The 11,472-nt window shown below is 52.7% G+C and overlaps 1 protein-coding gene across 2 annotated transcripts in view; it reads left to right on the top strand.

Annotated features, from left to right (window-relative positions):
• Positions 1-2,287: 2,287 nt before the first annotated feature.
• LOC101116299 (mal, T cell differentiation protein like) overlaps positions 2,288-11,472 on the top strand; it is a 32,758-nt gene continuing 23,573 nt past the window's right edge. For both annotated transcript variants that reach the window (XM_027967115.2, XM_004006179.5), the window contains exon 1: positions 2,288-2,422. In XM_027967115.2, the coding sequence (XP_027822916.2) occupies positions 2,318-2,422 (105 nt within the window). In that variant the 5' untranslated portion in view covers positions 2,288-2,317. The remainder of the gene's footprint in view (positions 2,423-11,472) is intronic.

Here is an 11,472-nt window from a genome sequence, read left to right as displayed (position 1 = left end):
GCCTACCAGGCTCCTCCATCCATGGGATTTTCCAGGCAAGAGTACTGGAGTGGGGTGCCATTGCCTTCTCCGGGTAAATATCTAGGTAAACACAATAATTTTTTTCTCTTACAATATGTATGATGGTTGAAAGCAAAAATCATAACATTATCTGATGTGATTTTCAACATATGCATCTAATACATATAATCCCAGTGAGTATGCCATACTTTGTTGCATATAATAAAACATGACTTGGCTAAATACAAAATGTTTGTGGGTGGTGGTTTAGTCATTAAGTCGTGTTCAGTTCTTTGAAACCACAGGGACTGTAGCCTGCCAGGTTCCTCTGTCCATGGGGATTCTCCAGGCCAGAATACTGGAGTGGGTTGCCATTTCCTTCTCCAGGGAATCTTCCCAACCCCAGGATCTAACCTGCGTCTCCCGCATTGGCAGGCAGATTCTTTACCACTGAGCCACCAGGAAAGCACTACAGAATATTTTAAATATGCCTTTTTTTTTTTTTCCACAACTTTGCATTGGCACATCTTCACTTCTTAACATACGAATTGTCTCTGAAGGTAGAAGTGGCTCAGGCTCTGTCAAGCTCTCAGGAGCTCCAACCTCAGGTATTAGCTTCACTTTGCAGATGAGAAATGAGCCGGAGAAAGATTCTTATCCTTCTTGCCTTCCCTGAGCTGTTCCCATGAATGCTGCGCTGTCAGTGGCCAAGTACAAGGTATCCTATAGCCGAGGACAGTGGCCACGGTGCATTACAGCAGTCGGGAGAGGTGGCAAGAGGTGGGAGTCCTAGGCAGCACCTGCACGCTGCATCCGTCCTGCAGACGAGTTGGGGCTGCAAGGCCGGTGGGATCAGGGCCTCACTCCCCTGCCAGATCCCCGCAGGCCTGGAGGAGGGCACAGCCAGACTGATTCGACGTTTGCTCCACGAACACTTTGCCTGCCTTTGCAGTGCCTTTGCTGTGGGCTCACTCGTCCATCCCCCCTGTTCCCTGGCTCTTTCCCAGCTCTCCCCCACCAGGGGAGGTGGGGGGAGGCAGGCCCCAGCAGGCACTGTCCTTGCTCAGGAACTAGCCTTTCGTGGTGGACGCCTCCTGACTCCAGCATGCAGGGTGGCCCTCTCACATGCCCTCCACTCCAGTGGGAAGGAGCCTCCCACCCCAACCCTGAGTGTCCCCGTCAGACTCTGGGGCGCTAGGCCACTCTCCAGGGTGGCCGAGTGGAAGGCAGACAGGCGAAGGGCCCACATCTCCAGGCCCTGTCTTTAGTGGGGAAGGAGCCTCTTGGCCGCTGGGTCACAGCCCTGGAGGCAGGCAGGCAGGCAGGAGACAGGAAGGAACTGGCCTGGTTCCAAGCCTGGCTCCCGGGCACCGGCTCGGTGGGGGGTCCAGGGCAGGGAGGGGAGGAGGGCTCTGGTGCCCACTGGGGTAGATTCATCCCAGAGACGGAGGCCTCCATCTGCTGGGTGAGAAAACTAGGAGAGACGGACAGTGCCAAAGAGTCCAGACAGAGAAGGAAGCACCACATTGCCGGGGCTGGGCAGGAGTTGGACCGGCGTGGGGTCCTCAAGGATGAGCAGGGACAAGCAGAGCAAGCTGTGACCTTGACCTGACAGGGCAGAGTCTGGGCCTCCTTGCTTGGAAAAGAACCAAAGCAGCCACGAGTCGGGCTATAGGGAGTCCCAGAGGTGTCTGAAGTTTTCGTGGTTCCTGGGAGGTCCTCAGGGCTTCCCTGGTGGCTCAGACAATAAAGAGTCTGCCTACAGTGCGGGAGACCTGGTTCGATCCCTGGGTTGGGAACATCTCCTGGAGGAGGGCATGGTAACCCACTCCAGTATACTTGCCTGGGAAATTCCATGGACAGAGGAGCCTGGCAGGCTAGACTCCGTGGGGTTGCAGAGTCGGACACGACTGAGCGGCTGAGCACAGCGCACAGTAGGTCCTCAGTAAACGGTCCTTGTCACAGCGGGCAGCTCAGCCTGTCCTGGGCACCAGGTGGAAGCAGCTACTGCGGCTGGCCTCCCCTGGAATAGCATGCCTGGGATTCAGAACTTCCTTGGAGGAAAAAGTCTAGGAAGAGGCTCCTGCTCGCCTTCCTGAGCGGCTCTGCCGCAGCTGGTGGAAGGCCCGTCTGATGCACAAACCGCATTTCAGTGAGGATTCTCTTGGCCGCAGCCAGTGGAAGGACCTGCTTGGCTGGAACTTTTTTTTTTTTTCCCTTCCAGGCGACGTCTGATGGGTGTGTCGGGCAGGAGGTGATATTTGAAGGGCTGCGGGCACGGGCTGCCAAGCCAGGGCGCCAGGCAGAGGGTGAAAGCATGGCCTCCCGGGACCCGCCCGCCACCAGCCATGCCCCCCCCGACGTGCCCTCCGGGGTCTCGCTGTTTCTCACCATCCCCTACGCCTTCTTCTTGCCCGAACTGGTGAGTGTGGCCACGGGGGCTACCTGCACAAAGTGTGGCCGGGTGAGGGGTGGGAGGGAGCAAGGAGGGGCTGGCCTGGAGCTGGAAGCAAGCCCCTGGGGAAGGAGCACTGGGTCCAGAGCTGCCGTGGCCTCTGGTCTCCTGTGGAGCTCAGGGCCTGGGGTCCCCTAGTCCCTCCCAGAGTGCCTCTGGGCTTCTGCAGAGTGAGTGGGTCTCCTCCTCCCAAAACGAAACCAGCTCGGGTAGTGGGCAGGCCACCTGGTGATCGGAGGCCTGGAGGAATCGCTAAAGCGTCCTGGATCCTCAAGAAGATGTTAGGAATGGACTTCTATTTTGTGGTTTCTTTCCTCCAACTACTTGCCTTCTGTACTTTCTAAAAGTTCAAAACAGGGAGGAGCACTCTGTCTTTCCTGCCGAGAGTAACCCTTCCAGTATTTTCCTAATTGACACTGAACTTTGGCTTGCGTGGACTCCCCAGGGGAGGTTGCTCATGACAACATGGGCCATAAAGCAGTGAGACACCCTAGGTGCTCTCTGGACCTCTCACTGCCTTCCTTTCCGGGTCTCTATGGCCGACCTGGCCCCACGCCTGCAGAGTGCAGCATGTTCATCAGAACCTGAGTCCACTCTGAGCCGGTTGTCACCACGTCCTTTTCACTGACGGGGACACAGGCCTGGTGAGCGATTTAGGGCAGAGTTTATTTCAGTCTTTGAACACCTTCTGAAACGTCTAGCTTGTGGGAGGTATTTTCTTTCTTTCTTTAAATTTAAGAATAATTGCTTTACAATGTTGGGTCGGTTTCTACCAAACATCATCATGAATCAGTCACAGGTTTACCCACGTCCCCCCTCACCTGAACATCTTCCCACCTGCCTCCGCATCCTACCCCGCAGGTTGCTACTGACTTGAGTTCCCATTGGCTATCTATTTTACATATGGTAATGTATGTTTCAATGTATGTTGCCGTGTTACTCTCTCCATACCTGTGTGGTGCTGCTCTGAATTGGCAGCACTGGCCTTAGGCAGGGAGGAAAGGGCAAAGAGTGGTTCCAGCCTCCAGCTGGGCGGGAAGGTCCTCTCATCCTGTCGTCTGCCCGGAAGGCCAGCCTGACTGAGCACCTTTTGACATACACTGGCTAAAGGATGCCCATTGGTGGCAATAAGAAAGGGAAGCCAGGCGGGGTGGGTCTGGCATTTGGGTGGCTCCAGCTGAAACCCCAGCCAAGAATAGGTTTCTGGCAGGCCTGGGTGTACAAGGGAGGGCGTCCTACCGGACTAATGCATCTTTGTGCTCCCGAGAGTTCTCTGGACCGGGTGCGCCCCTCACCTTGGAACAACCACAAGAATGGCCACGGTGGGGGTGGGCTCCCCGACTTCTTTGGAGCACGTGTTCCGTGTCAGTCACACCAGCCACTGGTGACAGGACCACTACCCTGCAGGTTCCCCATCTGCCTAGGAAGGCCCATGAGTGCTTCCACAATATAGTCAGTCGATGCTTGGCGGGTGGCCGCTGTGCTGGGCCAGGTACAAGTAAGAAGAGGCCGTCCAACCTTCTCAAGTCAAGGAGGAGTCCTGGCCTATCCCCTGGGAGGAAACTCTGCAGTTAGACCTCAAAGGACAGGCTGAATCTCCAGGTTGGGAGGCAGGAGGGGGAAGGGCCCGGACTCCAGGAGAGGCCAGTGGCAGAAGGCTGGAGGGATGGGATTTCCAGAGTAATGCAGGGAATGCAGGGCCATCTGGTCAGGCCCCCATACTGGGCCCCTGAAGATGGAATTTCTGGGGAGAGAAAAGTGCTGGGCTCTAGGGCTTTAGGTATCTTAGGGGGTGGGGTACTGTCACTGATTGCATTTCATTCATTTATTTTTTAAAAAATAATTTTAGATTTATAGCAATGCTGGCAATAATAGTAGAGTGCTCCCAGGTACTCCCTACTTAGCTTCCCTTCAGGGCCTCGTCTTACACAGCGGACTGTCAAAATCAGGGGATTAGCATCAACATTAGATTATCAGTTGTTCAGATTGTCCTGAACTCCCCACAAATGTCTTCTTCCTGATCCAGGATCCAGCTCAGAATTCCGAGTGGCATTTGGTGGCCATAATTCCTCCATCTACTCTTTTATTTTTATTAAGTAGATTTAATTTTAACTTGATTTTCTGATTACATTTCATTAAAAAAATTTTTTTTAATTTTGTATTGGGGCATAGCCATATACAAGCTGTAAGGGACCCAGACCTACACGTACATGGATCCATTCTCCCCCAAGCCCCCTTGCCACCCAGGCTGCCATATAGCGCTGAGCAGAGTTGCGTGTGCTACACAATAGGTCCTTGTGGTTATCGTTTTTTAAACATAGCCATGTGTACATGACCATTTCAATACTTTTTTTTAAGATTTTTTTTTTTTTTTGGTGTGGAGCATTTTTAAAGTCTTTATTGAATTTGTTACAATATTGCTTCTGTTCATGTTTTGGCTCTTTGGCCACGAGTCACGTGGAATCAGTCTCCCTGGGATCGCACCTGCACCCCCTGCATTGGAGGGTGAAGTCTTAACCAGCGGACCACCAGGGAAGTCCCTGCTCTACTTTAACCTGGGCCAGTTCCCACCATCTTCGTCTTGAGTATTTTGAAGAATACTGATCAATTATTGTGTACCAGGTCGCTCCATTCAGCCTTGTCTGATGTTTCCTCATCACAAATTTAGTTTTAATTCTCAAGGAATCCTTATGCATTATTGAACACTTAGAAGATTACAGAAAGAAATATGATCCATATATATGCATGTATGCATGCGTGCTCAGTCATGTCTGACTCTTTGTGAGCCCGTGGACTGCAGCCCACCAGACTCTTCTGTCCATGGAATTCTCCAGGCAAGAATACTGGAATGGGTTGCTATGCCCTCCTCCAGGGGATCTTCCCAACCCAGGGAATGAACCCATGTTTCCCGCATTGCCAGTGGGTACTTTACCATCTGAGCTACCAGGGAAGTCCAAGAATACTGGAGTGGGTACCCTCCTCCAGGGGATCTTCCCGAACCAGGGTCTCCTGCATTGCAGGCAGATTCTTTACCAGCTGAGCTACCAGGGACGCCCATTTATACGCATACATGTGTATTTAATGGGTTTATTCTGTACATGCGCTTCTGCATCTGCTTGCTCCTTAAATGAGTGCTCCTAGCATGGAATTTCGGAGAAGGCAATGGCACCCCACTCCGGTACTCTTGCCTGGAGAATCCCATGGATGGAGGAGCCTGGAAGGCTGCAGTCCATGGAGTTGCTAAGAGTCGGACACGACTGAGCGACTTCACTTTCACTTTTCACTTTCATGCTTTGGGGAAGGAAATGGCAACCCAGTCCAGTATTTTTGCCTAGAGAATCCCAGGGACAGGGGGAGCCTGGTGGGCTGCCATCTATGGGGTCGCACAGAGTCAGACATGACTGAAGCGCCTTAGCAGCAGCAGCAGCAGCAGCAGCATGGAATATAAGACCAAGCATGCATCATATCTGGGGCATAGATGGAGAGGTAAACAGGAGAGGAGGGGAGAATTCCAGCTGGTGATTGATTCTGTTTTGGCTTGTTTTGGTCACGCCAAGCAGCTCGCAGTATTCTAGTTCCCCGACCAGGGATCGAACCTGAGCCTCCCTGTAGTGGAAGCTTGGAATCTTAACCACTGGATGGTCAGGGAAGTCCTTGGTGGGTGATTGTGATCTCCATGAGCAGATGTGCTGGGCTAGAGAGGAGAGAGCAGGGCCAGCCTAGCAGAAGTTCCTTTGTCCTGGGCCCTCTGACTATGCTGGCCGCTTCTACGCACAGAGCTGGCCACTGAGCCCCAGGCCTTGGGGCCCCAGATTCTCAGTCTGGGGACCTAAGGCATCACAGACAGCCATGTGCTTTTCAAAGGCAGAGAGCGGATTTTTCCAGAGAGTGGATTCTAAAGCTGGGAGCTCAGGACAGCAAAAAGGGGCAGAGAAGGCCAAATTCGTGACCTGTATTCACAGGTGGTCCATAATGGGGTGGCCAGGGTGTACACTTGTGGTGACTGCAGGCGTACTTCCATCCAGCCACTGTACCCCAGGACAGCGAGGGTCTTCCCATGGACCGAGGGGCCAAAAACTCCAGGCGTGCAGAGTTCAACAAGGGTCCTTGAGTCCTTGCACGACCTCTGTGGCCAAGAATCTCTGGCTCTTCTGTATCAGCGATGATGACAGAGCAGGATAGTGTGGACACTGGGGGTCGGCATGCTTCCCTCTAGCTCTGCTCCCCGAAGACTGCTCTTACAGATCTTCGCCTAAATAACTTTATTTTAGTCTTCCACACTAAAATGCACATTTTAAAACTTCCATCATGATTATAGATTAATAGGCAGATGCAAAGACATTTCAGAGAGGTCTCCCACACAGCAGTCACAGCTTTCATAATAACTCTCTACTATTTAATACAATGTCGACCAGGTTACTAATGTTCGTAGGCTGTGTCTATATTCCATGCCGTTTTCTCACATGTGTAGATTGATGTAACCACTACCGTCAAGACACAGAACCATCCCCTCACCATGAAGACCTCCCTCCTGCTTCTGTTTTAAATTTTGTTGGCCATGCTGGGTGGCATGCAGGATCTCAGTTCCCTGCCCAGGGACTGAACCTGTGTCCCCTGAAGTGGAAGCATGGAGTCTTAACCACTGGACCAACAGGGCAACCCTCGCTTCCATATTATGGTCACCCTACCTTGTCCTCTCTCACCACCCTTCCTCACCCTTGGAAACCACTAATTCCATCTTTGTAATTTTCTTATCTCAAGAAAGTCACAGAAATGAATAGAATCATACAGTACATGGTCTTCAACGATTAGCTTCCTCCACTCACCATAATGTCTGCATGAATGCTTCAGTTGCCCAGTTTTGTCCAGCTCTTTGTAGCCCCATGGACTGTAGCCCACCAGGTTCCTCTGCCCATGGGACTTTCCAGGCAAGAATACTGGAGCGGGTGGCCATCTCCTCCTCCAGGGTATTTTCCTGACCCAGGGATCGAATCCAGGTCCCCTGCATCTGCTACATCAGAAGGTGGATTCTTCACCACTGTGCCACCTGGGGAGCCCCACAATGCCTTTGAGGTCCCTCCAATCGTGTGCATTTCTGTTGTGGGTCCCTTTTCATTGCTGTGTGATATTCCACAGTGTGGATTTACTGCAGTTTGTTTAACCACTGACGTAGTGAGAAACATTTTGGTCTTTCGCAATGTTTAGCTATTCTGATAAAGCTGCTGTGAGCGTTCACACATAGGCTTTTGGGTAGATGTAATTTTCACTTTTCTGGGTAAATGCCAGAGTGAGTATGATTTCTGTAAGTGTCTGCTTCGTTTTTTATTAAGCAATGGACAGTATGTTTTCCAGAGTGGCTGGACCATTTTGCATTTCCACAGGCAACGGATGAGCCTTTAGAGAGTTTAATGTTTAAGTTTGCATTTGGTTTGGTTTATGGTTGAATTCAGATTTCTCATCTGAAAACAGTATTAATTTCAAAACCTAAATTCCAAGGTTGAGGAGGCTTTGAATCAGGGCATTTTAAGGTGAGAGCAGACGTTGTTTATTTCCTCTCTCCATCTCTCTGTTAGTGTGGGAGTCTCCTGGTGCCAGCGCTGGGTGGGCAGGGGACCAGGTGACTCACAGTCTCGCTGCCTGCCTCTTAAGCGCAAACACTGGGCCTGTGTCCGGCCTGGGGCAGGGAGCACGGGGCCTCCTGAGTCCCTGCCTGCTCTAAGCTGGCTCATAGCTTTTTTTTAACAAGATGAAAGGGTGAACATAGAACTAACCCCAGCGACTACAACTGAGGGAGCGTTTTAGGAAGTTGTTCAGCCTTTCCACTAGTTCACTTATTAATTAGATACTTGACTAATTATAAAGAAACAGCTGAGAAGGTTTCTAGAGTCAGCTGATTAAAAGGAAAGATGAACACTCTGTTCGGTGGTCAATGTTTTCAGCTTTTGAACTTGCCTGCACATGGTCAAAAGGAAATATTCTGACATCCCCACCCCCTCTCCCAACCCACACTCCCCCACCTGCCCCCCCAGAAGCTCATTCCAGAACCTTCCAGCTGGGAAGCTCACCATGCTGTCTTATCCATATCCCCAGTTTCACCTGCAGTTCAGCCGGTTTCTTTTTCTACTCTGTCTATACGTAAATGGGCCTTCCTGATGGCTCAGCCAGCGGTCGAGGATCCGCCTGCGACGCAGGAGATGCGGTTGGATCCCTGGGTCGGGAAGAACCCCTGGAGGAGGAAATGGCAACCCACTCCAGTATTCTTGCCTGGGAAATGCCAAGGACAGAGGAGCCTGGAGGGCTATAGTTCGTGGGGTCACAGAGGTGGACACGACAGAGCAGAGCACACACGTAAGGCAAGGCTGTATGTGAAACCTCCTGGACCCTGAGCCATCTGTCAACGGCGTGGGGCTGAGACAGGGAGGCAGGGCTCAGCTCAGGCCCGGCTTAGGACAAGCAGGTCCCTTCCTCTTTGTTGTAACGCTTCTTCAGAAGCTGAGTTTTCCAAAAGGAAAAGTCGTTCCTCTTGCTCCCTTCTGCTCCATTCTCAATTCTCTATGCTTCTGGGAGCAGCAGAGTAAACTCAGGTCGCCCCAGCTTCTCTTCATCGGCGGGGCTTCATTCCACGCCTGGTCCCCGGCCTCGCCCCCTCTGACCTCGCCCAGCCTCTGCAGGACCCGGGGATCAAAGGCCTCCGTGGCCAGGGCACCACTGAGGCCCAGGGAGGCTGCAATAGGAAGAGCGAACAGGGAGGGAAAAGTGTGAGGCGGGGGAGAGCAGAGCTCCTGAGAAGAACAGCACAGGAGCGGGGCAGGAGCAGAGAGGGGCCGTGTAAGAAGGACCCAGGTTCCAGCCTCCCCAGGGGCCTGGACCCACTCTGGCTTCCTGGCCCCAGGCCCAGCCCTTACCCTCGGAGGCTCCTGATGTGTTCAGGTTCAGTCACACAGAGTCAGTTGAGAGGGAGAAGCCTGGCTCTGTTGCCTAGTAGCTGTGAGACCCTGGGCAGGTGACTTAACCACTCTGAGCCTCAACGGCAGGGCAGCATCAGCAAAGGTCTCCTCAGACAACTCTGGGCTTGCAGTAAGGACCTTCCTGGAAGCATCCGTACAAGAAATGTGAGCACACACCACACTATTGTTGGTGGTTGGCTAAACCTCTTACGAAAAAGTGCGGGTCTTCGGGCTTCCCTGGTGGTCCAGTGGCTAAGACTCGTCACTCCCGGTGTAGGGGGCCCAGGTTCACGCTCCAGTCAGGGAACTAGACCCCACACACCACAGCTAAGAGTTTGTGTGCCACAACTAAAGGCCTGGCACAGTTAGATGAATAAATACAATTTTTTAGAAAGTGTGAGTCTCTCATGAGTGAATTTCAGTTGCAAACCAAGAAATATTTACTGAGGTGTTACTATTATTCTAGACCCATGCTTTGCTCTCAGGGGGTTACAAGAATAAAAAGACAATAATAAAACGGATATGGTAAGTCATGGATCTTGTCTTAAAGGGGCGATGCATGAACACTAAACAGCACCCTGAGACAGGGGAAAAGTAAGGGTGCACAGCCTCACCTGTTAAAGGCTCCTGGAGTTTAGAGACACTGTCAGGACAAGCTTGCTCAGGGTGAGAATTTGGTATTCTTTCCGGGGTTTGGATTAAGGGATTAGATATTCGCTTGTTCAGACCAGGGCTTCCCAGTACTCAGAGGAGTGTATACACTCAGACTGTAAGGAAATGTATACAAACGTATACACTCAGACTGCAAGGAAAGAGGAAGACAATCCCACTTAAATCCCGTGTATTCACTCAACAAATATTTATTGAGCCGCTACTGCATGGCAACCACAGGACTGTAGGGAGGCAGAAGACACGGCCCCCGCCTTGGGGAGTTTGATGCCTGACGGGGGCAGATGGAGACTAGGTGGGAAGGACCGTAAGCGGTGCCCGTCGTGTTTGGGAGAGAATGGAATGCCCAGGAAGTTCTGCCCACAGATAGGCTGCGGCGCAGGGGATTGTTTGCACCACTGCTGCCAAGGCTGAAAGGGCAGAGAGAAGAAGCTGAAGCCCCAGAGGCTGAGGAGTACACGAAGCCACTGCCACGCACCAGGAGTCCCGTGAGGGGGGCCCCGCCCAGCAGGCTGCGGGCCTTGTGGGGAGGGGCTGTGCTGAGGCCAGTGGTCTCCCCAGAGCAGAGGCACAGGGACCTGAAGGTTGGAGAAAACCCCAAGGAGGTATGGTGACAGGAACCCCCTCGAGTCCTCCCAGTGCCGGAACCTCGCAAGAATCCAGGTTCCAGGCTTGCCTGGTGGTCAGGGGCTGACTCCACGCTCCCAGTGCAGGGGCCCAGGTTCCATCCCCGGTCAGGGAGTTAGATCCCCAATGCCGCAACTAAGGACCGAGGCAAATTGTGTGCGTGCATGCTCAGTCGTGACCGGCTCTTCGTGCCCCATGGACTGTAAGTTGCCAGGCTCCTCCGTCCATGGGATTTCCTGGGCAACAGCACTGGTGCAGGTTGCCACTTCCTACTCCAGGGGATCTTCCTGACCCAGGGATCGAGCCAGCCTCTCTTTCATCTGCACTGGCCGGCAGGTTCTCTACCCCTGTGCCACATGGGAAGCCCCTAGCTATGACCTGGTGCAGGTAAATAAATAAATAAATATTTTTTAAAAACTGAAAAAGAATCCAGCTTTGGAGGGAGCTGGGAGCTGTGGCTGGCAGAGTCCAGCCCGCTTGGCAGAGCGGACCACAGCAGCACAGGTTTGAGCTGAGGGACCCTCGGAACTAACAGCCCATCGTCAGTTCCACACACATCCCCTCCTTCAGGCCCTGTTCTTCCTCCAGGAATTCGGCTGAACCACACGCAACCTTCCCTGAGCTGGTGGCCTCTCTCAGTTCGGACAAGACAGGCCGCCAAGCCTGCTGCTGGAAGGCCAGTCCCCAGAGAATTCCTCTCGCAGCAGGTGCCCTGAAGGAAGCACCTGGGTGCCCTGGACCGCGGAGCCCCAGATAAGAAGTCTGGGCGATAAG

Source organism: Ovis aries, chromosome 3 (genome assembly GCF_016772045.2).
Source record: "Ovis aries strain OAR_USU_Benz2616 breed Rambouillet chromosome 3, ARS-UI_Ramb_v3.0, whole genome shotgun sequence".
In the NCBI taxonomy this organism is placed as follows: domain Eukaryota; kingdom Metazoa; phylum Chordata; class Mammalia; order Artiodactyla; family Bovidae; genus Ovis; species Ovis aries.
The sequence above is the reverse complement of the archived record's forward strand: the minus strand, read 5'-3'. Positions and strand labels throughout refer to the sequence as shown.